The following is a 26,233-nucleotide window of genomic DNA, read 5'->3' as shown; positions in this document are numbered from 1 at the left end:
TGATTCACAACCAACATCCTCCACCAATCTACCACCACCGCCTACTCCCCCTCCATTCCAACCCTCAACTCTACAACAGCTCAACCCTAACCCTAATCAAAATCCCAACTTCGTCTCTCCGCCGTATCCCGGCTATGCTCCTTCACCAATCCCACCGTCGTTCCGTCCGCTTCCGCAGTTCAATCCAATTCCCAGTGCTAATTATCTGACTGGTCAAAGCCAAGGTGTGCAGCCACCTGGAATTACCGGAGCTCCTGCTATGATGCCGCCGTATCAGGTTCCCCCAAATCCAGCTATGAGACCATATGCGCCGATGCCAAACGGTTATGCTCCTAAAGGGACCATGCTTCCCCTCGGTGGGTTATTAATTCTTTCCTGATTCTTTTTTCGTGTATATGTTGAAATTTATGCATGTTATGTTATTTGTCATGGATGTGTATTACTCTGAGTGTTTCAACTTCTTGGGAATCCTGCTTGATTGTGGTCAAAAATTTATCACTTGGTATTTGTTAGTTTGTAAGGGTAGATAAATTATTGATATGCATGAGTTCTGTGGGTAAAGAAATTGTCAAAAGGGGAGGAAGAGGTATAGAAACTAAGTGGGCATCGATGACGGGATCTTTCTTCCTACAGTGTAATGATTGAATACCGTGAGAAAGGTTGGAAGGACTTCACTTCATTCTTCAGTGTTGCTTAGAGACACCTACTTCTACTCCAACTCTCTTTTTGGTATGCACATATTCGCTTGGTTTCCTTAACTTCTATTTGGAATAGCATTTTTAGTCAATCCATTTTTGTTTTGTCAGATTCAAACTCGTCTATGCTCTTATAAATAAATTGACTAATACCAAAAAAACCATTAGAAATAAAATAAAAAAAGAGGAAAGTTCTATGTTGCTCCTCTGACATAGTACTAAATTGTGTCTGGTCGTGTCAATATAGTGGGAAAACTTTGTTAGTTATAAGGATTGTTTTCTTTCTGGGTTTATGAGTCGCTAGCAGCAGACATTTTAACAACCGAGTGCAAGTTGGCTTTTATTAAGATATCATAATCCTTGACACCTCCAAGTTCTTTTACATTATGTTGCTCGTTTATGGCCCTCCTATTTCTCCTCTGCTGTGATCACACTGCACAGTGGAGTTGCTAACTGTTGAGATGAAATGAGATGGCAATATATATGTAAATGTAGTTCCATGTTTCTAGTCCTTAAATGAGTATGTGATGCTGGATATTTCACGTCTCTCTATCTCAAAATCTTGCAATTGGTTCATTGGATTGTATTAGAAGGCCATTATGTATGAAGTGGATACCCAAGGTAAGCCAAGCCCACTTTACATAACAGTGATTATGAACTCGATGCTATATTTTTAATTTTTCCTTCAGGTTTTCTGTTCAGCTGGTGATAGTTTCCATGCCTATGGTGCCATCTCTAATATGCTTTTAATGTGTGGTAACAGCATCATTCAATTGTTCCTTTTTAAGTTCTGTTCTGTAAATATGCTTAGTAGATGAAATTTCTGTCATTGTTTACTATGAGCCTGCACTGATGTATTTGCATAGGGACTTGTTTGTAATTTTTGCAGGTATGCCACGTTTTCCATCTCCATACCCAACTATGGTTCGTCCTACATTTCCTCCACGGCCACCTGGAGCAATTGGTGTGCTTCCTGCTCTTGCACGGCCCCTTGTTCCTGGAGTCCCTGGTGTTCGTCCATTAACTCCACCTATTATCATTCGGCCACCTGTTCTCCCTGCAATTACCCCAGCCGAGAAACCGCTAACTACAGTTTATGTCAGCAGGATACCTGTAACTGCTGATAATGAGTTTATGCTTTCGCTTCTCAAGGTAGGGTACCAACATATTATTGTTTATTTGCAACCACATTTCAATTCCAGGTTCTTTTTCTCTATGAAAGCATTATGTGTGTACCGTTCTGAATTTCAGTCTATTTAATGTTTTATCCTTGTGTTTTTTGTGAAGTTTTGTGGACCTGTCAAGAGCTGGAAACGTCCGCAAGATCTTCGCAATGGAACTCCTAAGGGCTTTGGGTTCTGTGAATTTGAGTCTGCTGAAGGGGTTCTTCGTGCACTACGCTTGCTCAGAAAATTCAGTCTTGATGGACAAGAGCTGGCGGTAAGTTTTTAGTCTTTAACCTCATCTGGTTTATGATTGCCATTCTCTGTTGCGTCTTAGCTGATTGCCAATTCTAGATTCTTGACATTGGACTTTGGTCGTTAGTTTTTCGGTGAATATGGAAATATAATTGCAGTATTTGTACTTGTGATGAAAAGAGAAGTGATCCTTTAATTAGGCATGTGAGTTTTGTTAAGGTTTGACATGATGTGTCATTAGCTTGCATATTCCATTATCAGTCCAGTGTTATTCTTGCCATTCATCAACTGATTAGCAATTTTCTCAGTTAATAGTTGACCAAGCTACAACAGAATATCTGGAGCGATACGTAGAAAAGAAAACTGAAAATTCAAAAAAAAATAACAAAAACCAAGTTTCAGTTGGTGAGAAAGAGAATCAAGGTTCAGAACAAGTTGAGAAAAAGGAACCTTCTAAGGAGGACTCGAAGAAGAATGATGACGCGGAGAAGAAAGAAAATCGTGACATGACCAACTTTGGGATTGTAACCGATGAAGACAGGGAAGCTGACAGAGAGACTATGGAGAAGCTTAAAGGCACTACTGAGGAGTGGTTGAAGACAAGACCTCCTCCCCCTCCTCCGCCGCCACCCCCTGCACCACGATCAGTAGTTGATGCTAGTGGAAACTTGAACGCTAACCTGCCTCCTAAATCTATCGAAGGAGATTCTGATGTGGATCTTGTTAAAAGTGGTATGTTTGCTGTCAAATCAATCAATTTTTATTTTTCTGTCTTATCCTGTTATGAGAAAAGGAATTTGTTCTGTCGCTTTCTGGAGTATGGACTTTTTTAATGATGCTGTGCTGTTGAATATTATGCAGATGCAGCGGATGATAAAAATGATGATGAAACTACGAGTGACAACAAAACAACAAGTGAGCATGATAGACCTAAAGCTTCTCCTGATAGGAGGAGATATGATAGGAGAGGGCGAGATAGGGACAGAGAGCAGCGAGATCAGAAAAATGATAAAGAAAGAGAAATTGAACGATATGAAAGAGAAGCTGAGAGAGAACGGATTAGGAAAGAAAGGGAGCAAAGAAGGAAGATTGAGGATGCTGAGCGTGCGTATGAAGACTGCCTTAGAGAGTGGGAGTTTCGAGAAAAAGAGAAAGAGAGGCAGAGGAATCAGGACAAAGACAGGGAAAAAGAAAGACATCGTAAACGTAAGAAGGAGGTTCGTTATGATGAAGATGAAGATGACGATGATTCAAGAAGGCGGTCACATAGGAGCATTCTAGAGGAAAAGAGAAAGAGGAAGCAGAGGGAAAAGGAGGATGACGTTGCGGACAGACTTAAAGAAGAGGAGGAAATTGCTGAAGCCAAGAGGAGGGCTGAAGAGGAACAGAAGCTGCAGCAGCAGCAACTGATAGATTCTTTGAAACTACTTCCTGGTGATATAACAAATGGAGGTGAAAAGGTTGTCCGGGCCGAACAATCAACTACGGTGACCAACGATAAGTCGGTTCATCAGGTTTATCCGGGCGATTCTTGTCATGGAAACAGCATGATGGGTAATGGCTTCTTCCTCTCTAACAAATTCTTGTGTTGTTTCTCTTCTTCTTTTATACCGTTTTTGTTAATGAATTATGGCTTTTTTCGACAGACTGTGAGGGCTCACAAAATGGTACTCATGATGAACCAGTGATGATATCTGTTACTGTAACAGATACACAACAGAGTGGCAATGCAGTTCCCAAAAAGTGGGGATTTGGACTTTCTGGGTCGGGAAAACGATCGGCTGTGCTGTCAGTTTTTAATGAGGAGGATGATGAAGAAGCAAGTAAGGAGAATAAGATGAGGCCATTGGTTCCTATTGATTACTCAACTGAGGAAATTCAGGCCGTGCAGCAACCTTCCGGCTCTGGTGCAACACCACCAAATCTGGCTGCTGCTGCAGAATTCGCAAAGCGCATCTCAAATGTGAATGTCAAAGAAGAAAAGCCTGATGGAGAAAGAGAAAGAAGTAGACACTCTCATGATAGGTCATCAAGCCATCGGGACAGAGACCGAAGTGACGAGAAACGCATTAAAGAAGAGAACAAAGAAAAGATTTCTGACCGGCACAAGGATCGAGACCGTGGCATAGATAAAGCTAAGACTCCAGATAACAAGAAGCTTTTATATGCGAAGCAATTGATTGATATGATCCCTAAGACAAAGGAGGAGCTATTTTCGTATGAGATAAACTGGGATGTGTATGATAAGGTATGCAGTTCTTCATTCCCCTCATTTCTCGTTTACTTTTACATAATATTAATTTTTTGATAAGTAAATGTTCACGGAGTGTCTAGAAAAACATTGATGAATGCTCAAAACAAATGAATCATGCATAGTCTGTGTAGCTTTGATGCCTTCTGTCTAGCTTCGCAATCATGTTTATTTTTGTTGATTCTGACTATTATAGCATGAACTCCATGAGAGAATGAGACCATGGATTACAAAGAAGATTACAGACTTCTTGGGAGAGGAGGAAGTAACGCTGATAGACTACATTGTTAATAGCACTCGGGAGCATATGAAGGCATCGGAGATGTTGGAGCAGCTGATAGCAATATTAGATGAAGAAGCTGAGATGTTTGTTCTCAAGATGTGGAGGATGCTCATCTTTGAAATAAAGAAGGTCGAGACTGGTATCTCGACGAGGTGAGGAAGAAGCAAGCTCATGCAATTTTTGTTTTCATGTAATTTTTGCAACCAATTCGGAGGCTCCTAGACAAAATAACAAAATGAGACTTTGTAAAAAAGGCAAAGGAACCTTCAAGTTTTTCTTTGGATAATAGGTCATTTGGCCATAATGTTTTTTTATTTACAGATTTGTTGGTTCCTGTTAAAATTTTACATTTTCGTTGATTCATTCCTGTGTTTACAAGCCGACAAAATGCATCCGGCAATCAAACATATGGTTTGTAGTAACAAACTGTAATCTTCTATTCAATTTTTTAATTATGTTGAACTCTCTCAAGCTTAAAAATTAGACAAATCCATGTATTATATGACACCAAGTGTCCTGACGAGAAGAAATTCCAAAACATGAAACTTAGTTATCAGTAGATATTACCAAAGTAATTTGTCATTTTGGTTCATATATGGCATTGTTAATCACTCCTTAATTATTCCACCATTCCTTACCAAAAACAAAATATTCATCCAGTTCAATGTGCTTCATCTGAAACCTCCTTAATGATTCGTTGCTAGCGATCGGCATGTATTTCTTAATTGGAGGGATAGCAGGAATCGTAGCAGTCGTATTAATCACAGCATGGATATTGCTTAGAAGAAGGAAGAGTAGGAGAAATCTCCCACCAGAAAAGGCTGGTACTATTATGAATGAACTGCTTGTTAAGAAACAATTATTGACAAATCGTTGCTGTTAAAATAAACTTATAACTGCACAACTTCTTATTTCACTTTACAGCATTAGATTATTCACTTTCCGTTGCTGAGGAGTATGCTTGTCCGAAGATATCGAACGAAGATATTCTTTTAGCAACAGACAATTTGAGTACATCGAACTACATCGGCCAAGGGATAGCCGGCAAGTATCTTTAAAGAAAAATTATTTTTCTTCTTTTTATAAGAAACTGTTTGATTTTTGTTACAAAATACTACTATATATTTGTATACACCAGGAAAAGTGTATAGAGGCACACTATCAACTGGTGAGCATGTTGCAGTAAAGCACATAGTGAATGATGGGCAACTAGAGACATTCATGAGGGAAGTTAAGAGTGTTTCACATATCAGACATCCAAATCTCGTAACTTTGTTGGGTTATAGTAATTTCGTGGACAACAACAAAGAAGAATGCTTCCTTGTTTACGAGCTTTGCCATAATGGAAACCTCTATCAATGGCTATACAGTAAAAGTAAAGAAGGACTAGTTCTTTCATGGATCCAACGTCTCGAAATCGCAATCGACAGCGCTAGAGGTCTCTGGTTTCTGCACACTTATCCACAAGGCTGCATCGTTCACCGTGACATTAAGCCGCAAAACATCCTCATCGATGCTTCGTTTCAAGCGAAATTATCGGATTTCGGCTTGTCAAAAGTGATGGACATGGATCAGTCTCATGTTGTCTCAGAGGTTAGAGGAACTTTCGGTTATGTCGATCCTGAGTATCGAAATGACAGTCGTGTTTATGCTTCAGCAGATGTTTACAGTTTCGGAATGGTATTGCTGCAACTTCTCTCGGCTAGACGAGTTATCGATATGAACTCCAATAGACCAATGAATCTAAGCCAAATGGCACGGTTTCTTACGAGACAAGGTAACCTATCGGAATTTGCAGATCCCAAACTTCAAGGAGAGTACTCGTTAGAAGCATTTGATCTCGTTTTCAAATTAGCTTTGTCTTGTACAGGGATTAAGGAGCAAAGGCCATCAATGGAGCAAGTCGTACAAAAATTAGAAAGGGCACATCAAATCTCATATTTTTAAACAGAAAAATGTAATCAATAATACTTTTTGAACAATCTTTCTTATTCAATTCTGGAAAATGTACAATTGCTTCAATATGTAAAAACCGCAGAAGCCGATTTAGATATTAGCTCTTTCAAAAACCGAGCTAACATCTGTATGGTACAATATTTTTGAGATATGTTCCCAACTATTTGCTCTTTCAAAAACCGAGCTAACATCTGTATGTTACAATATGTTTGAGATATGTTCCAAACGAGAATCGAACCTTCAAAGCCTCAAGGGAGGCAGATGCCTTAACCATTCGACCAAGTCGTGGTTGGCTGTATGGTACAATATTAACACAGATGTGTATTTACAAATACATGGCAAAATAACAATAGCAATTAACTAGAAGAACAGCAAGCAACCGATAAAAATTTAGGGTTACCAAACGTGAATGGAATGATCTCTAGGAACTGGATCCATTATGCCAGATGACCTTCGTTCATTGAATTCGTGCAGGATGCTGATAAGAGCACTAGCCTTCTTGCTTCCACGTGGCGTACCTTCACTTATTAGGGAATACAATGATCCCATTAATGAAGGGCTCTTGACCAAAAGAGAAACAATGTGTGCACCACCATTGATGCATAGAGCCAACAACAAAGACACACAATACTCTTTCCCTGCCATTGAGGAAGATTCCAGGATCTGTAGAATTATATCCAATTCTCCATGGCGGAGAATCGTGCTTGCCCCATCAGGATTCTCCGACAATTTCGCTAAAACTGCGAGGGAATCAGTGGCGAGCTCTTCCCCGTCGGACGGTTTCATGAGATCGACTAATAGCGGAACGATTCCTGCTCTGAGAACTCTGGAATGATTCCCACAATACATCAGAAGCCCCAGTATTGCAACCAATGCATTCCTCTTACCACGAGTGTTTCCTTCTCTTAGAAGTTTAAGTAAACCCTGAATGGAATTATGGTTTTCGCCAATATGTCTCCGGTAATCCTCAACGGAGGACATGTAAAAGATTGTGGCAGCAGCATGATGCCTTGATTCAACTTTTAAACCCTTCTTCAATACATATACAATCACCTCCAATCCTCCATGCTCGGCGATCAAGAATCTGTTCCGGGAATCCTTGGACAGGTTCAATAAACCAGCAACGGCATTCTCTTGAGCACACGAATCCAATGATGACAACATCAGATCCAACAAATGTGGAACAACGCCAGATTCGACCAGACAAGATCTACTAAAATCGCTTGTCTTGGTCAGGATCCGAATCTCAGAAGCTGCTTTGTTTCTTTCTAGTCTTGTTCCACAATCTAGCTTGGAAACAAGAAATAGAGAAACCATTTTGAGAGCTCCCTTGGCTTCCAAGCTCCATGGAATAGCTTCCTTTTTGGATTTTGGTACATTGGCACAGCACTGTTGAATTATATGCTTCAATGCCAAATTGGGCACCAGCTCAATGCTAGTAAGCTTGTTTCCTGTAATAGGACATGTATAGTTTCCGGATCGGAACCACTTTAAAATGGAGCTCCGATCATATGTGTGACCTGTACATAATGTCACCGGATCTTTCATGACCTCAAACGAAATTGGACATCTAAAATCGTCCAAATCCAGACCATTGAACACCTCAACCTCACACGCTTTCACTTTTTGTTGACTTTGAGTTTGGTAGTCAAACATCACACATTGACAATAAATCATAAATCCGATTAAGCTAGTCAAAAAACTTATCTCATTTGCATTTTTTTCTCTGTTCAGCAACTTCAACTCGATTTCTCCTTCCAGAAACTTGATCTCTTCGTTGCATTCAAACCACGTACGGACCCTGATATGATCCAAAACGAATTTGACTTGGGTGAAATCCAGGTCGGATCCATCTCTAAACTGACCAAATATCCGATTTACAATATCCATGGCCCGTTGATCATCCTGCTCGATTTCGAATCTCGCTTTACGCGCCTGGATTTTGACAAACTCGACCAGTTCTTCGACTTCGTCGGATAATTGACCCGATTCGAGAGGAAATACCTCCAGATCAGTTCCGATTGCCCGAGTCAATACCCGGAATCGATCAACGACCTGACTTGAGCTCATTGCCATCCATAATCGGGCACTGTCACGTGTGCAATCCTCCAACAAGTAGAGAACTTTCTGGAAGCTAAGTTTCAGGTCGGTCAGGCTGAGGATTCCCGAATCCGGAAGATCTGCCGACGACACGAGTTGAATTTCTTCCAGGAATATAGAAACGTTTTCAATCAAACGGAACATTTCGGAAGCATTTCGCTTGTTGGTTGAAGGAATCTTTGACTTTAAGCTTCTGATTTCGTGCGAGAGGTAGAGAAGGCTCTGTACAAGAGTAGATGCAGAGAGAGTATCAGTCGCCGGGAATGTTAGAACCCGGCGACCCGAGCCGTTTAAGTTGTGGATCATTTAATTTAATACTAATAAAAGAAACGAAAAGGATGATTTGTGTTTGTTTCTGTCAAAGTAAATCTTTCTGATTTTTGGATTTAAGCTCGCGTCCTAATATGGGTATTTATAGAGAGGATGAGCTAAGGACACGTGTAAGTACATCAGTGAATAGATTGGAGTTAAAATAGATCCTACGGCTGCAGTGCAATGAGTTACATAATCGGATCCAGTCTAGGTAATGGCGATACGTATGTCGTCCTTCGAAGGTAACCCGAGAGTTTCCTACAAGAGTGACACGTGTTGGTCAGTTGTGGGCAAGGCACGTGGACTTGAATGTGCACTGCCTGAAAAGAGCAGCCGACGTAGCATAGGGCATCGGCACGGCTAATCTCGATTTTGAGTTACAATTTCAACTAGATCAACGATGTTTGGATAGACAAAAAAAGAATTGAAATTTGTAAAATTTTATTTCATTATAAAATTCTCATATTGAAGTTCCACTTTTTATTATAATATAAATATAAAAAATAATGATTAATTTATAAATATTATCTTATTTTTTCATTGATCGAAAATAAGAAAAATAAAAATTGAGTCGAAAATAAAAAAGGAAGGAGTGAGGGAAAAAATTTTGCAACCATTATAACCACACATAAGCCACTAATGAAAGTTTGGTTCCAATTTTTTAATTGAGACCATAATGGACATGCTCTTACCCACAATGACTCGAATTATTAAGTGAAAATTTCGTGGTGGAAAGGAATTATACGAGTTTGAATAATGAAATTATTGGTTTATTTTTTCTGAATAAGCATGCAGGTATGGTATCCAAGAAAAATTAATAGTGTAAATGTAAAATTTTTCTATTTGCTATAAAAGAAATTTCTTAGTTTCGAAAAAAATAAATTTCTTGTTAGAACTATTTGTATTATTAGTAATTGCATCGATCATAATGGTCCGACCTACAATAGCAAAAAACCTTTGGGTTAAGACATTGTTTAAGCCGGTTGGTTGCTATGTAAGCAACATATGCAATGACCATGTCCAAAGGGATAAGAAGTTGTTTCCATCTCGAAAGTAGGGCTACGGGTGGGCGAAGCGGATTTGATCATCCTCTGCTTGTAGGATATTGGTTGTAGAGGATTTTCTGAGCTAAGATCCCAAGTGACCTAGATTTAACTGTTGTGTTGATTCAATTTAGAAGGGCATCATGGCTTAAGACAGCGCGTTCACCTTTGAATTTTGTTCGTGAGTGAGTAGGCCCTTTTAGATATGATTTACCCTTCTTTTTTGTTACAAAATCGACTATGAACTCTGCTCTAGATCGATTGACCGAGGGTTTCGCATTCGCAGACGATTTACAGTCTGTAACGACTCGTTAAATCAAGCTTAGATAAATGTGTACGCGATGTCGACGTGTCGATAGTTTTTAATAAAATAATCATTCTGACGCACGTGTTTTACTTCGAGGTTTACGCTAATAGAAAGTCGATTTCAACGCACGTGATTATTTCTGTTCGATAATTACATCAAATGGAAGATTCGATTTTCCACGCATCTATTACTTAAGCGTCAAGTTAGCTTTCTTTTAGCGAGAAATTGGATTTCGAATTTACGTTAGATGTGAGTTATTCCTACGACGAGTATTGACGCTAGATCGACAAATAGACCCGATTAAATTATGCTTTAATAATTAATAAATATACGTTAAATAAATAATTCAATGCTAAGGAATTGTACAAGGACAACGATACGACTATAATAGAAATTCTAAGTTACATCAAGATAGTAGTTTTATAAGAAATTTTTATAACAATAAAATACAAATTGAATTCTATATATATATTTTCTATTGTTGCATAACAAAATAATACTACATATCTTAGCTGAATGCTATACACGTTGGAAAAAAAAAGAAAAAGAAATAAGCCTACACTATCACCTACACAGCCAGCCAGCTTTGAAACAAAAGCCAGCCAGCCTATACAACCAGTCAGCCGGCCAGCAGCACACACTAGTGCAGGCAGACCCCAAGCACTGTCCAGGCAGCCTGTCAATCAAGCCTGGGCAACACTCAAAATTGCCAATCTCAGCCACCAACCTAGAGAAATGTAGCTTGTTGACTTTCTCCCTGCACAAAACACAACAACTAGCCATTAGCACTATACAATTTACACCTGTAAGACAGCCAAACATAGCAATTCAGTGAGTCATCACCAGCTGCAGCAAACCAGCCAAGTGTAATCACTTTGGCAGCCCACAAACTCACATATACATGCAAAACTTCCTATTCTCTTAAGGACTGCCAGCAGACTATCTTCTCCACATTTTAGACAGACTACACATTCTCAAACATTCTCAAATACACCATCAAGCAGCATTCAACAGAGACAAACAGAGTAGGCAGTCAGCCAAATATTTTAACCCCAAGCCAGTCTCAAAACAAGAAAAACAGAACCAAGCTAATTCATCTATTCAAATGAAGTTCCAATCATGTCAGAATCTAAGACAGGCTTAAATAGGTAATCAACAACTCAACTGTGTGATTCTAGAAAGATTCAAATTAAAAACTCTGTAACTCTCTAACACTGTTTCCATCTATATCCAATTAGACATTAAAGCAGACGTCCAGGTTCATTAAGAGATCAACCAATAACCAAACAGTGATCAAATTCAGCCTCAAATTAAGCAGGAAACATAATAAGCATTCAAACACTCTGGGAATTTCAATCAAACTCAAACAGAATCGAGACAGGGAGGAATACTTAGTTGTTTTGACCGAAGTCAACGACATCACGGGACGAGCTTCCTCAGTCCAGCTCCGGCCAAACTAAAAACCCACTCGACGGCCTCACCCTGCCTCAAACTCAAATCAACGCAAAACAGTCAAATCCACTTCAAAACAGTGAGTACCGAAAAACTCAAATTTCAATTCAAGCTCAATAGGAACGTTATTTAAGTCGAATGTTGTAGAAAAACGTAAAATAGAGAGGGTGGAATAACATATATAGGAATTAAGCAAAAACCCTAAAATCGACGAAGAACCCTAAATTACAATAATCGAAATTAAAACTTACACGAGCAGAATTGAATGAAACTGTTGGTAGAAATAGGTTCATGATGTTGAGGGGAGCATTTTGATATATGAATCGGACGCTGAAATCGCCGGGAAGGGTGAGGCCGACGAGCGACAGTGAGGTCGGTGACGGACGCGATATCGCGTCGCAGGTGAAGGAGAGGAAGAAGAAATGATTTGGACCGAACGGTCCAAGTCTTTATATACGAAATCAGTTACAATCGATTTTATAAGTAAAATATGATACTGTCCCTAAAAGTTTAACGAATTCACAAGAATATCAACATGAGTTTCTCGGTCAATATAAAAGTCAATGGTTTTATGGTCATTTTACGGTTAAAAGAATCGGTTCTTTCGGGTTTGTTTGGTTCAAATCATTCTGATTTAATCCAACTGAAACGGATTGATTTTAAGTCACCCGTACCTACGTTTAAAGTCAATTTTAACCTTATATTTTTAAAGTATTTACAAAAATACCAACGCGTTAATTTTTAAACAAGATTTATTTTGGTAATTTTACTAAAACCGAACCTGTTTTTATTTTCCGAAGCAAATTAAATAATTTATACTTGTCCAAAAATTATGAAATTTTTACAGTAAGCCAAAAATATTATTTTCTACAAAATATCAAAAATTTAGAATTTATCGATGACAGAATAAATTTATGTTAATTTAGTTGTCAAAAATGGTTTTAAAAAAAATACTAAGTGTTACCAAAAATTATTTTGAGTCATATTTTAACTTAAGAAATTATTTTTAAATATCGGAACACTATTTTCAACCAGTAGATATGTTTTTATAAATTGTATGAATTCTTTCCACTAAGTAATATTTAATGAACAATCAAGTTATAAACATAATAAAAACACCTAAAAAATTACAGATAGGAATGTATGCGACGAAATGACGAGTAGGATTAATTCAAGTAATTTTCTTTTAAGCGTTACTATTTACAAGGTTAATTAATGATATTTCGTTAGGTTATTAATTGCGACGTCACGTTACGCGAGAAGGACGACTCGAGACGTACAGAAACGGTGAGTGATACTTTCATTTTTATTACGAAGAATATTTTGGATGCTTTATGAGATATATATATTACTATGCCATAGTTTCCAATTATCTCGTTGCTTTAAGTTTTATTTAAATATATGGCATAGATGCGTAGTATATTTTTGAAAACGGGAGAAAACCTTCAAATACCCTAAAAGCAAGTTTGTTCTATTATACTTATTACATATAGAGTAATGTTTAGACGTTTTAATAACGACGAGGTTTAAAAGCAAGTTTTGCTTTATTATACATAATGTATATAAATACGAACCCAATATAAATGTTTTATTCGAGGGGATTCGGTCGACTTTGTGGCGACCAATCCAAAGAGAGTACTTGGTCCTTATGTGGCCCCATGTTTACGGTCTGATCAGAGGGTACGGCTTCCCTAGTTCACGTAGCGGAAGTTTTAATTGCGCCCATGTTTACGGGTGCCGAATTTAAGGATACTACGGTGGGTCCCCCATAGTAGTTTTCCTAAAGTTTTTTCAGTGAAAGGGGTTCGATAAGTTCATATGTTATCAAGGAATTATAATTAAAGTATGAATTCATGTTTTACGAGAAAAATGTTTACGAGGAATTTTCCTTTATAAGTGTTTATGAAAAATAAAGATGTGTTATGACGTGTTCTAAATGACAAAACAATTTATGATGTTTTAGAATACAAATGTTTATTATTAAATGTTTCATTAAGTGTTTTCAATATAAAACCTCACTAAGCGTTATAGCTTACAGATTTCTACAAATAAAATGTTTTCTCCAGGTTAAACAGGTTCAGGTTACGAGGCATGGCTAGGGCCCAGATTCCTCAAACGATAAAAGATACCAACGGGCCCCGCATTAGGCCCACAGGTGGGGTCGAAGTGCGGGCGTCTCACAGTCAGTGTACCGTGAGTGGCTTCTCGATTAATAAGTTGTTCTTGTTTCTTTAGAGTTTTATTTTTTTAAGGTGGGATCATTTCTTTAAGAAAAGGCCTAAGCGCTACAATTAACTTCTTTCCTTTGACATGAGTACGGTTCATTTCATAGTATGCTGGTATGTTCGATGATAGTCGACATACGCTTAATCGGTATCGATCTTGTTCAAGTGGTAGCATGGTTTGAGGAAGAAGGGCTGCCATTGAATCACTTTCTTTTGGGAAGGCAGTCTCATATTCTAATGATCACGTCTTACCTGATGCTTTTTTTTGTTTTTGAAAAAAGAGATCCATGTCACTGTCACTGTCACTATCTTAACACATGCAATTGGACTGCTTTCCTTTACTGCTTTCAAGATTGAACCAGTTCCAATTCCTGTAGTAATAAGAGCTCTTTAATCCACATCTATTGTCAGAATTGCTACTATACTATAAGGGAACTTTAAGGGAGGAGTTCTCATATCCAGTTAAATGATGAAGGAGTTTTCCCACCACAAGGGGAATGCTTGAAATAAGGGTGCATACGTTGAGTCCTACACCATTGTCGACTAACACAAACGGAACCCGCTATCCGAGGCAGTCAACGGTGATGTTTATTCAATGGCATAACATGGTTTGACCCCTCAGGTGGTAGATCCCGGACAGTGAAAGTGATGGCTTTTGCCTACTTCATGTAGGTCACGATTTGCACGAGCCGCTTTGGCCTTGTGTCCGCTGGTATATGCACTTGGTGCATAACTGAAGGCTCGTTTATGAATTTTTTTAAACCATTAGGAGACCCCATATGGAAAGATTGGCTTGTTAAGGTGTTTATTCACTTCGTCTTTGTAGGGCTTGTATAACAAGCTTGCTCTGATCCGTCTCTCGTTACTCTGTAGCATGCGGTCGAACCTACTTTAACCTCCTCTATTCTTGTCGTGAAAGTGAGGAGAGCTTAGAAGCAGCAGAGCAAAACTAAGATTTAGATTTTTTCTTCATCATCAGCAGCTTCTAAACCCACCTAAGACGGAAAATACAATGTTCGAACCAAAAAGAGGAATCTTTGATCCTCCGCCCAATCTTGACTATAACGTTTGAAGTGACAGACTAGCCCATATAAGGTGCAACCTAAGATCGGAACTCTTTTCAATGAGATGTCTTTTATGTATTTTTAAAGTTCGCCAAGGCCCCTTAAAGCATTACTTGCTCGTTGTTGCAGAAAAGGAGGATGTTATAATTGAGAATTCAAGGAAGACTTGTTCCAACGTCCATTTCTTGCTAATGATGTGATGAGAGAAGCACTCTCTTTCCTCCTTCTATTTAGCCATGACATACACCTTTATGTATGGCTATTTTGTTTGATACACCAACTACCTCGAATTAAACCCAAGCCCCTCTTCTAGAGCTGTCAGAACTAAAAGAAAGATAATGGCGACTCTTAAAGTTACCTACGTACATCTTCATTCAAGATTCAAGATAGATCCAGAGACTGACATAAACATACACAAGCGGACTAGCTTAGTCTTTAAATCTTTATTATTCCTTATACGGTCAACACAATCTGAATCGTTCAAAGCCACTTTATAACGATTTTCTTTTTCATGCTTGACTAGTACACAGTCTATGCATTTCCTTTTATCAAGAGAAAAACCAACCATCAATCACGATATTTCTTGTTCTGATGTATAAAATGTTCCAATTAAACTAATAGCAAGCGCTCGGATTCATCTGATGTGCAACATCTACATAGGACAGTTTCTCCCTTAACAGAGGTGTAGTAAGTCGCCTCTTTCTACATAGGAATGTGATCTTTGTCTTTAAGCTTGGCAGTCTAATCTATAGAACCGGATAGGCTAGACCAATTAGTTAGTGCGGTTCGATAGCTTTTTCTCTTGTTTCATCAGTTGTCGTTGGTCCTTTAGTATTCAAGGCATGGCCTTGTGTGAAGGAATACGACGTTATCGAATGCGTTCTTCGAGAATCCACATTAGCGCAAATCCAATCTTTTCGGGGTTGAAGGAGTAAGCGCAGGTAGAAGGGACGAGCGACATAAAGTTTTCTTTTTCATAGTCTTTGAGGGAGTTTAGATTCCGCAGAACCTATGGGAGCAATAGACGGAGTTAGTATGGTATAACTGTTAATAAGGCATAGAGCAGTAGCGGTCTTTACTTTTCCTGTTATAAAATCGACTCGAAACACTGTTCATGGCACGGTTTGCGGTGAAAAAGAATAGATTGTTGAATCAGTTTGCTCTTTCGACTGTGATTGCTCTTGTGAAGCTCTGAGGTGAGGTTTTGAATCCTTTAGGAGTGAAGGCAAGATCTAACTTTCAATCAAGTGAATAGCAAGCTTGTAGTTGAATCGAGATTGGCGATTAGTGTGACGATCGAAAATATATCTCTTTCTCGCAGCTCGTGCTTGAAAGCGATAGAATGGAACTAAAGGAATGCTTGTTGACTAGACAACTATGATATTCCCTCTAATTCCTATATGCTTGAATATAGATAATATCCCGAATAGCAAGAGAATATAGGAGAGACTAGGGAATGATGAGCGCTTTAACTTTAGTCCCATTGTCGGACTACTATCTAGGGCGTAAGGCTACAGAGGCGAGTACTCTTTTAGGTCAGCCAGTTTCCTTCCAGCGAGTGTAGGCGTAATGGATAGGGCCTTCATACCCGAGGGATGAGACTTGCCTTATACTATCTCTACAACAGCGGATATGCGACACAATCTTCCTTCACTCCTAACTTCTAAATCAACTAGGAAGGACACTGTCTAAAGCCTTAAGGTAGAAGAACAGAATGACTCCTAACAAAAAGGATATCCAAGGCTCGTTGAGACCTCCAAGCCAGGATTGATTAGTCTTCAAAGGGTCCCTTAGGGATGTTCTCGAGACTTATTCCTAGCCATTGAAGGAGTATCCAACATCAAGTAAATAGCCTAAAAGGGGGGTGTTAACTTGTCCAAACCACCAAAGGGAGGCTAAACGAGGAATCTTATTATAGGGGGTGAGGAAAAATCGTTGGGATATTTCACCCCAGCCTATGATATTAATTTTTTCTTTTACTAACCCGTTTTGCAAGACTGAAGGGAGAACAAAAGACTACGACTAATCTAGGACTTTCTTTTTTCAGAGGAGCCGAACATGAGAAGATGAAACCCCCCCATCCTTAGTAACACTTTCAGGCATCAGAAGGATATTCATGTTCATCACTCATTCATTCCTAGCTCCTTTCATCAACTAGTCAATAGCCTTAGTCAAGACTGTAAGGATAAGAAAGGAAATAGTACTAGACACAATAAAGGATATATTTTAAAACAGGAAAGTAAGTTGCTAGCCTTACCACTTCAACAAGGAGAGAGAAAAAAGCTATAAACTACCCTTATTTAAGACTATAGGGAGTATTAAGGGAATAGCTAGGAAAGAACTCCTAAAGAAGGAAGGAGAGAAAGACAAGAGAGATTATAAAATAGGAAGCGGCGTGACAAAAGGATTTCTATTAGAACACTAGCTCTTATGGCTCCCATCTAGTTACGTTAGGTCGCGCTTTAACTCCTAGCTCTAAAACGGAGTAGTCTTAGTTAGAAGCAGTAGGATTACCTGATTTCTTTGCTTTAGTTTCATGTCTGCCTTGCTTGCCATAGCCTATATATATATATATCGGGTTTGCCCACTGCTTGGTAAATGGGTGCCACCTAACTATGATTCGGTGAAGGTTCCACCTTCTACAGATAGAGTAGTTCTACTCAATTCTGATCGCGCCCAGTACAACTTGCTCAGCTCTTTAGGCTCTTCCACCTTAGTGCGGGTTTTTCCTTCCGAAAAAAGTTGGAGCTCTGCATGACGTCTTAATCCCACCCTCGTGTCTAAGGAATAGCATTGAGAAACAACAAGATCGAGGGCATAGGATGATATTTCATGTATATCCTCACCCATTTATGGAACCCTTCCATCATCATGGGATCACGTTGAGAGGTGAGTGATCCACGCGAACTAGCCAAGTGTAAAGTCTTTAGCGCGGGGACCCATCCACGGCTAGGTTATTTATTTCCTATACCCTCTTCTTCGTCAAGATCAGTGCCTGCTGCTCTCCTCCTTACTCCCACTTTCTTTCTACTGGTTGGATGGAGGTTTGAAAATCCCAAGTCGGCTAAGCAGTAACTACGGACCCTATCGATCAGGACTTATTTGAACTAGATGAAAACAAAAGGCTGAGTTGCCCCTTGGGTTGGGATAAGTTGAATCACTTTATTACTTTACTTTCTTTTTTTACTTCTCCTAAGTTATTGCACTTACAAAAGACCCATTCAACAAGTGCTAATGCAGTCGGTCGCATCTTCTCCGTCAGAGACAACAGCGGATAAAAGAGCAGCTAGCCCTCGTCGGTTATTTCATTCAAAAAGAATGAAGGTCAGATTCGCTAACTTTTGGGTCGTAGTCATTCACACCAACTGATGCCAGACTTCTTAAATCTCATGCTTTTATAAGGCTTTTAGAGACTCCACTTATTATGATCCAAAGTACAGCCTATTCATCGCGTTCAAGCCCGAGCGAGTCTTGCTACCACCTAGCTGCTTCAAAGTGTCCTTTCCTTTCGCGTCCTCTGTCTTTTTCCTATCTTCTCTCTTCCATTATCGAGACATGTACATACAAGGAGCTAGCTAGGGCTATTTTCAAAAAGAAGAATCGGAATCATTGCCTGGGAATCAACGATCTACGGTGAATTGGATTATGAGAGAGATTGGAACAACATCCAATCCAAATCTTCACTCTTTCTAATCATAGCTTAGTGCCTATATTAAAGTAGCAAGCTAAGGATGAGCTTAGTGCCTATAGTAAAGATTAAGACCAAATAAAATCTCTTGTTTAGCAGTGAATAAATCTGATCTTTGCTTTGAAGAAAGCAGGATAAAGGTAAATGATTTAGCTCAAGGCATGAAAAAAGAAAGTAAAGACTCTTCCTGATCCTGATGTTGTCACACTCAAGAAGAAGAAGTTGTGATCACTCCATGACTTTATGTTCAGTATGCTAGCTTAGATGTCTTTGCTCTTTGACTTCTCTTCTACTTATGTTGGCATACCGATCTTTTTTTGGTGGTCATTAAGACTATCTTTCAAAGCAAAGAACCAACGACAATGAAGGAGAAGAAAGAGCTTCTTTCAACTATCAAGTGCTATCTTTCGAAACTCGTGAATCAACGAAAAAGTGCTTCGCCTTAGGTTGCGAGCTTTGGTTGCTAAGGTTCTCCGGGCACTACGGTAGGACGTAGATCGATCATAACAAGAATGGACTTCTTATTTAATAAAGTAATAGAAGAGTCACAGTTCCTTCTCTCTCGACCAGACTCTTACGAAAAAAAAGAAAAAAGGAAACTGACTCTTTTCTCACACTAAAAATAGAATAAGAGAATAAAGCTCTGCTGGAATAACATAACATAGGCGGAATAAGATAACATAGGTAGCTCAGCTGGTTAGAGCAAAGGGACTGAAAATCTTTGTTAGTGGTTCGAATCCACTGAGGGCTATGAACGGTAAAGAGCTTCCTTCTTTGTTTGAAAGATTTGGATGCTGAGGAGATTTGGATATAGTCTCGCTCATAGATAGAGGAAGAGTATGCGCGCTACGGCTTACGAAGTTGATCGAATCAAATAGCCCTTCGGGCGCACATCCAATTCCGATAAAGAACTTGGAGGGATGGCTGAGTGGCTTAAGGCATTGGTTTGCTAAACCGACATACAAGAAGATTGTATCATGGGTTCGAATCCCATTTCCTCCAGCACGAAAGTGGAACGGGCGGACGAAATTAAGTGAGAGAAAGAACCTCTTGGTGGAGTCCCTCGAAGGACAGAATAGCTATACTTAGTGACTAGGAGCGGAGAGCCCGTTGAGCGTTGTTTTTGTTTGACCGGCCGATCTTCTTTCTATTAGAAAGCTCCCTCCGGCCAGTCCCTTAAGGCTTTCGATTCTTTTTTTCATGTTGGGATATTATTAGGCAGTTGAAAGAGCTGCTCGAAAGCTTGACGAAGAAGCGAGCACTTACCATTTTCTTAGGTTAGGGCCCTGACTAGTCAAGTGGTAAGGTAGGGCGCTATTCGATGAAGAAAGCAGACTTTACAAAAGTGGTTTAGGTAGCTCAGCTAGTTAGAGCAAAGGACTGAAAATCCCTGCATTAGTGGTTCGAATCCCTTATAAGCAGGCAAAAGGTCCAAACCGTAGCTGGGAGCGAGGCTGATTTTTAAATGAAAGCCAAGTCAAAGAGGAAGCAAAAAAATGTGAGCGCTCCCGTACTATACGGCTTTTTGGCGAGAGTGGAGGCATATTTTCTAAAAAAAGCGCTTCTCGGCCTTGTGCAAAAAAAAAAAGGATGAATGAGTTCGGTTCGAATCTTCATAGATCAGGTAGATCTATATGCTTCGGAGGGTGAGACAAGGTGTAGCGCAGTCTGGTCAGCACATCTGTTTTGGGTACAGAGGGTCATAGGTTCGAATCTTGTCACCTTGATGTGAGGATGTAGTCGTAAATTGATAACAACTAAATACCTTCCAGGTGTAGAAAGGTAATTCCACTTATAGATAGGAAATGAATAGGCCCATACAAAATATGTCTTTCGAGAAATGAGGGGCAGTTAATCCGGTCGATAGATGCGGTATTGAGGTCGCACTTCTCTTAATGAGTCTATCCATTCGAGCAGTCTGTCGGAAAAGGTTTTGATCCCTCTCTTCGTGATAGTAGCTCTTCATCAGCTTATAGTAGGAGCTGAACTCTTCCGCGTGTAAGACAAATGGAGAAAAAAGGGTTCAATATAGAGCGATCGAAATCGTTTAGAAGAAAATTTAGCAAGACGCTGGTGATAAGGGGTATACCAGTCCCAACTAAAGCGGACCAATCTTTTCCAGTTTGATAAAAAAAGGATAGTAAAGAAAAGGAGTTCGTTCTTCTAAGCCCACGGGCAAACCACCCTAATAATAGAGTTCGTATCTCTTCTCCGCAGTTTAATTGGGCATTTCAGTTCGTATTAGGAATTATTCCTTGCCAACACTAAGTGTGATAGAGATGGTAATGCTTCCACTTAACTAGAAAGATTTTCCTGACTAAATAGGGAGTCAATAGGTATCACTTCGAAAATAGATACCACTATGTTAACTGCCCTTAGGCGTACCCGCCCCCGACCATAAGAGGTGGATTTTGGCCCATACCAGCTATTACTCTGCATTGAGCTCCTACTCTTATAACAGGATCTGGTGCGTAAAGGAAATCATCTCTCAAGCTAATAGTGGAAGTGTTGACTTCTGATGAAATAGGTCGATTTAGCACTCGACAAACTCTAATCTTATTTAGTCTTTTCCTATTTTCTAAGTAAATCCCAGTAAACCCTACCCCCCTATATGTCCTGGGTAGACATGTTCAGGTAGACTTTGACCGGTCTTGGTCTGTGTTTGGGCGTGCTAGCAAGGTTAAGGCTGGAAAAAGAGTACATCAAGATCTGTCAAGTCATCACTTATTCATTGTTGATTCCATACCCTATATGCTCTATCTATTGTTCAACCCTTCTTTACATTTTGGGTGGATCAGATCCCCTTTCAACTCTCATTATGGGAAGGACGGTGCCGCCCTAATGACCGATTTTGAGGGACCGCCGCCAGACGGGCATACCTCGAATCGTTGGATCTGGTAGGTAAAAAGAGGGTAGCCTCGGGACTGGGGCTGGATTGAATTCGAAGCGAACTACGAATGACTTGATCTAGTCCAAGGAGGAAGTTTGCCTGGTTGATCTATCTACTCCAGCTTGAATCGGATTCGAACCTATGGTTTGACCTACAATAGGAAAAAACCTTTAGGATAAGACGTTGTTTAGGCCATTTGGTGGATTGATTTTAATCTGAAACGTCAAGTTATTATTTTATTTTTTATTAATATATCTATTTGATCATACAAGTAATGAAATGCCATCTACTAATACAATTTATATTTCTGTAGTGTATTACATATGTATGTGTTCCTATAATAACTTGAGTGAAGTTTCTAAGCACGACCAAGAATGCATGAACACAACTCATTCGAAAATAAAATAAAATAAAATGCATGAATGAACTGTGAACAGATTAACTTGAATTTGAAAGCCATAAAAGAAGAATTCGACAGTCCATTTGTGTTTATTAGGTTGGGCGGTGACTCAAAAGTCAAAGCCTGCCAGTTTGGCCCACTCCGTCTACATTATAATGTCCTCCATTTTTTAATACCAGATATCATTAATTATTATTGGAGTAATTTCATTATGTTCTTCTTTTCTGAAAAATTCTTAGCAGTATCTAATATGCCATTTTTAAGCATTAAAATTAAATTTTGACATGTGGATAACTAATAAGATTGATATCATATGTGCCGATATGAGTTGGAAGTAAACCAATTAATTAAAGATTACCCATTATTGATATTTTGAAAATATAAAAAATGTATCTCGTGTTTCTTCTTCTCTTCTCCCATCTCTAATTTCTTCTCTCTCGTTGCCATCTATCCCCTCCTCAACCATCTATGTCATTGTATTTTGAAATTTTGGAGATGATTCCATTTATCATGATTAGTTTTTTTTAGGAATTTTGGTGCAACCATGGATGTTGGTGGCTGAGCTGAGAGCAGCGGCGGCGCCACCGTTCAACTCAACGGGTAGTGGTAGATCTGGTGGTGGTGAATGAATTTTGTGATGGAGAGAAAACTGTTTCGGTGGTGAGTGGCGGGTAGAGTGGGAAGAGGATCGATTTCTCTATTTTTTTTCTTATTTTATGCACCTGGTCGTCTGGAGTAGGTCTTTGTTCCGGTCGGGCTGAATTGGCGTTCGGTTGGGTTGGGGTTGGCAGTGGTGGCTGATTCCATGGCCGGCGGCACTAAGATCTAAGGAGACGTGTTTGTTATGTTTGAGAGAGGAAAGGAAATTGCAGGGAAGAGAGAGAATTATATTAACTAGTTGATGCCCGTGGTTGAAGCCACGGGACGTTTAGACGGACACATTATCCGATTCTTCCTTATCTCGATTCATGTGATTTTAATTGGTCGGATCGATCAACGATTCGTTGATGGTAATTACGGGCAAATGCCATTTTATATAAGATGATGGACCTTGTCTTTCGAATCCTTGAAGTTAATCACTTATACGTCAAACCATAACAATATAACGATATTAAGTTGGTGGCCATGACATACTAATAAAAGTTAATCAGTTATACGTCAAAGCATAACAATATTAAGTTGGTGGCCATAACATACTAACATTGCCAGCGACAGATGATATTATCGAATGAGAAGAAAAGTCGCATCTCAAAAATTTAATTTCTCTTAGAATTCGTTAATGTTATAAACTTTTTGTTGTAACTAGTTTAAAAGGTACGACAAATCAGTAAAAGATGCGGATATTATTAAAATAAAATATTCATTCTCAAAAAATAAAAATAAAAATGTTCATTCCCAACATATATCATCGAACCTTTCCTCTTGACAAATAAAAATTTTGTGAACTATATATATATAGGTTGGGAGTGGGGCTAAATTCACCGATAAATAAGTTTGGAGGATTGAGAATAGAGTACTTTCGAAACCCCCCAACAGCTTTCCAGGTAGATCAAACCCTGCCATATGCAAGATATTCCCTTAGCTTGGAGATCCGCATATTCCTGAAAGAGATTACATGACAGTTAAGGAAATGCCTAATGGCAAATTGGCGTGTTGTAAAAACAACAACCATTTCAATAACCAATTCATTTTTTAAAATGTGATTTAAAGATGGTAACAGAATTGATATACCTGATGAGAGTATGAATAGGCCAAAGCTCTTTCCCTTCGCACAGCAGCTTCTTGCCGGTAGTGAAGGTTTGCTTCAAGTTTTTCCTTAGATTGTATGCCGCCTTCCCAGTGCTCTTCAATCTAATAATAGAACTTCACCATTATTATAATAATAATCAGAATTAAAATTGTAACTATAAGCATGAAGTAGTCAAATTAAGGCTTACCGGAGCTCTCATCATATTCTTGTCAGCCTCTTTCTCACGTTTCAGTTGGATCTGGCGTTGAAGAGCCTGGTTTTCCTTTGGCATTCTAATCCTCCTAGCACGGACTTCAGGCTGTACACGAGCAAGAGTCTGCATGCATTTTAGCATCGAATTTGCTTGCCTCTTCACGGATTGTCCTTGAATCAGTGATTTTAACCTTGCCAATCCCCTCAAAGCTCGTAAACCCCTCCTTGCCTATCAATGCCAAACCAAACTAATTTCTATATAAATTCCCCTTATTGAACTTTTAACACCGAAGAATTAATTTGTCCTTACCAAGTATCCACAGAATGCTGTCTGAATCTTGATGACAGCTACTTCCTCTTTTGATTTTTCAGGGAAACGTGGCACGGAAGTCAATCTAACAACCTTGGCGGATGCCTGAGCAGCTGCAACTGCAGCTTCTGCTGCCACGGCTGTGGCGAGAGCCACTGAATAAGCATGCTTGCTCTGCTGATTCTCAGCTTCGGTAAGTTTCACGTTTGGTGGTGGAAGAGGATGGGGAGGGCTTGGAGCAACTAATGTCGTTTCTTCAACTGATGAAACTGGCAGCGGAGCGAATTCTTTCCATTTCGTGAACCATTTCTTCTTCGATTTATTAGTTTTCTGAAGAAATGAGAAAAGCAAGCAATGTCAAACTACAGAATCATTACAAAACTAATAAAAACCAGACAATGAGTTAGTATTATGCGGACATCCAAACCTGATCTTTCTTGGAGTCGAGGCTAAAAGCTTTCTTCAAAGCTGAAAACCAACTCCCTTTCTTCGCCATTTACCTAATGCTTCATCTACTTACAGCTTTTCTTATTCTTTTGGAAACATGGAAAACTGGCCTAAGCTGGTTATGGTGCAAGTTACAGAGTATATTAGCTTGAGAACAAAACAAATGAAAATAGGATTGAAGAACATTTCAGATTGCAAGAAACAATTTTAAGGAAACTCTAGATTAAACTACCACCCATAGAAAATGGTTCTAAACCCCTGAATGGAGACCGTGACATGCAATATTTTATTCATTGAAACTATGGTCATCATATTAAGTATACGCTTCATATCTATGACGCTGCAAAAATGTTTGATCAACGATCATTCAGATGCATATCCATCAAAAATTTCTTTTGATCATTTAGATAAAATCAATCACCAAAATGGTATTCATTTCCTAGCTATGAAGCTGCAAAAATGTTTGATCATTTAGATTAAATCGACCACCAAGAATGCCAAAAAAAAAATTAAAAAAAATCATGCAGTGAGATTATAAGTATGAATTTATTAGTGGAAAAAAATATTCAATGATTATAACAGGAGCTCATATGCCATACCAGTAACTCCATTGGAAGAGATTCAAGGCGTGAATCAGATTCAAACTCACCACAATCTATTGAATTGTGAATGAATATTTATGAATTTGTTACATTGTAGCTTGTATGGTGATAAATCTTAAACTTGTTTTTTCATCAATTCAACTCATTTAAGCAAGTTTGGTATGGTTTTTTCGTCCAGACCAAAGCACCCAAGTGTGGACCCTACTTTTGTCCGACAAAGAACTCCGTCTCCTAACTCAAACTTGCATTATGTAATGCTGATGCCAACATGAGGTTATTTATTCATGGTGTAAATAAATAAATACATAAATTATTACTTGATAATAAAAATAATTAATAGCGTATGTTAGGATAATCCATACTCCTAATAACTAATAGCATATTGAGTAATTAACATGTTCCCTATAGATGATGAAGGGCTAGAACAATAATCTTGAGTTAAGATCTAGATCTTGACTAAGTCAAAACATTGCAGACTGCAAGAGTAATAACATTATAACATGGATAAGCTACTGCGTGAAAATTTATGAACATGACTATATTACTATCTCGACTCTTTCAGTGATCTACAGAATCCTGATCTTAAAGAAAGAAAAGATTGTGAAATACAGTTTTCACAGGGGGGAAAAGTGATTATGTGTGCTATGACTCATAAAAGCAATCTTTAGAATCACGCATAAAGAAATTCCAAGGAGACATTAAGTTGGCCATAGTTTTCGGTGTACACCATTTGAAAATATACTGGAAATCAGAGAATTTCATAGGTTCATACTCCGATAAGATGAGGCATATGCTTGCCGCATCAGGTTATAATGCAATGTTGCCTCATACACACCTTTACATCCTTT

General features: G+C 38.9%; 4 protein-coding genes across 4 annotated transcripts; 2 read left to right on the top strand and 2 right to left on the bottom strand.

The window, feature by feature from the left end:
* Window positions 1–157: 157 nt before the first annotated feature.
* Window positions 158–4,803, top strand: LOC139884325 (RNA-binding motif protein 25). Its single transcript, XM_071868370.1, has 7 exons — window positions 158–356; window positions 1,585–1,847; window positions 1,983–2,135; window positions 2,422–2,845; window positions 2,975–3,667; window positions 3,760–4,361; window positions 4,561–4,803. Exons 1-7 carry the CDS (start codon window positions 260–262, stop codon window positions 4,801–4,803), a joined length of 2,475 nt encoding a protein of 824 aa, XP_071724471.1. The 5' UTR covers window positions 158–259.
* Window positions 4,804–5,359: 556 nt separating this feature from the next.
* On the top strand, window positions 5,360–6,594 carry LOC139884324 (probable receptor-like protein kinase At5g18500). The gene is made up of 3 exons (XM_071868368.1): window positions 5,360–5,471; window positions 5,572–5,691; window positions 5,786–6,594. Exons 1-3 carry the CDS (start codon window positions 5,360–5,362, stop codon window positions 6,592–6,594), a joined length of 1,041 nt encoding a protein of 346 aa, XP_071724469.1.
* Window positions 6,595–6,665: 71 nt separating this feature from the next.
* LOC139884323 (U-box domain-containing protein 18-like) lies at window positions 6,666–9,009 on the bottom strand. Its single transcript, XM_071868367.1, has 3 exons — window positions 7,004–9,009; window positions 6,842–6,896; window positions 6,666–6,728 (listed from the first exon to the last, which is right to left on the bottom strand). The coding sequence occupies exons 1-3, from the start codon at window positions 9,007–9,009 to the stop codon at window positions 6,666–6,668; spliced, it is 2,124 nt and encodes a 707-aa protein (XP_071724468.1).
* A 1,920-nt stretch (window positions 9,010–10,929) lies between these two features.
* Window positions 10,930–24,832, bottom strand: LOC139884322 (protein IQ-DOMAIN 2-like). The gene is made up of 6 exons (XM_071868366.1): window positions 24,764–24,832; window positions 24,337–24,666; window positions 24,022–24,255; window positions 23,816–23,935; window positions 23,567–23,685; window positions 10,930–11,122 (listed from the first exon to the last, which is right to left on the bottom strand). Exons 1-6 carry the CDS (start codon window positions 24,830–24,832, stop codon window positions 10,930–10,932), a joined length of 1,065 nt encoding a protein of 354 aa, XP_071724467.1.
* Between the last annotated feature and the right edge of the window lie 1,401 nt (window positions 24,833–26,233).

This window comes from Rutidosis leptorrhynchoides, unplaced genomic scaffold (assembly GCF_046630445.1).
Source record: "Rutidosis leptorrhynchoides isolate AG116_Rl617_1_P2 unplaced genomic scaffold, CSIRO_AGI_Rlap_v1 contig536, whole genome shotgun sequence".
NCBI lineage: Eukaryota > Viridiplantae > Streptophyta > Magnoliopsida > Asterales > Asteraceae > Rutidosis > Rutidosis leptorrhynchoides.
Note: the sequence above shows the minus strand (reverse complement) of the source record. Positions and strands in the feature narration are given on the sequence as shown.

Excerpts from the sequence above, each read along its gene's own strand:
- LOC139884322 (XM_071868366.1), bottom strand. The coding sequence starts at position 24,832 with ATGGCGAAGAAAGGGAGTTGGTTTTCAGCTTTGAAGAAAGCTTTTAGC. Across the intron at positions 23,936-24,021 it reads AGAATATGATGAGAGCTCCG|ATTGAAGAGCACTGGGAAGG; the intron begins GTAAGCCTTAAT and ends TTCTATTATTAG. Across the intron at positions 23,686-23,815 it reads CCTATTCATACTCTCATCAG|GAATATGCGGATCTCCAAGC; the intron begins GTATATCAATTC and ends AATCTCTTTCAG.
- LOC139884324 (XM_071868368.1), top strand. The coding sequence starts at position 5,360 with ATGTATTTCTTAATTGGAGGGATAGCAGGAATCGTAGCAGTCGTATTA. Across the intron at positions 5,472-5,571 it reads TCTCCCACCAGAAAAGGCTG|CATTAGATTATTCACTTTCC; the intron begins GTACTATTATGA and ends TTCACTTTACAG. Across the intron at positions 5,692-5,785 it reads CATCGGCCAAGGGATAGCCG|GAAAAGTGTATAGAGGCACA; the intron begins GCAAGTATCTTT and ends TGTATACACCAG.
- LOC139884325 (XM_071868370.1), top strand. The coding sequence starts at position 260 with ATGATGCCGCCGTATCAGGTTCCCCCAAATCCAGCTATGAGACCATAT. Across the intron at positions 3,668-3,759 it reads TCATGGAAACAGCATGATGG|ACTGTGAGGGCTCACAAAAT; the intron begins GTAATGGCTTCT and ends TTTTTTCGACAG. Across the intron at positions 4,362-4,560 it reads ACTGGGATGTGTATGATAAG|CATGAACTCCATGAGAGAAT; the intron begins GTATGCAGTTCT and ends TGACTATTATAG.
- LOC139884323 (XM_071868367.1), bottom strand. The coding sequence starts at position 9,009 with ATGATCCACAACTTAAACGGCTCGGGTCGCCGGGTTCTAACATTCCCG. Across the intron at positions 6,897-7,003 it reads GATCATTCCATTCACGTTTG|CCAACCACGACTTGGTCGAA; the intron begins GTAACCCTAAAT and ends TGTACCATACAG. Across the intron at positions 6,729-6,841 it reads CCTCCCTTGAGGCTTTGAAG|ATGTTAGCTCGGTTTTTGAA; the intron begins GTTCGATTCTCG and ends TGTACCATACAG.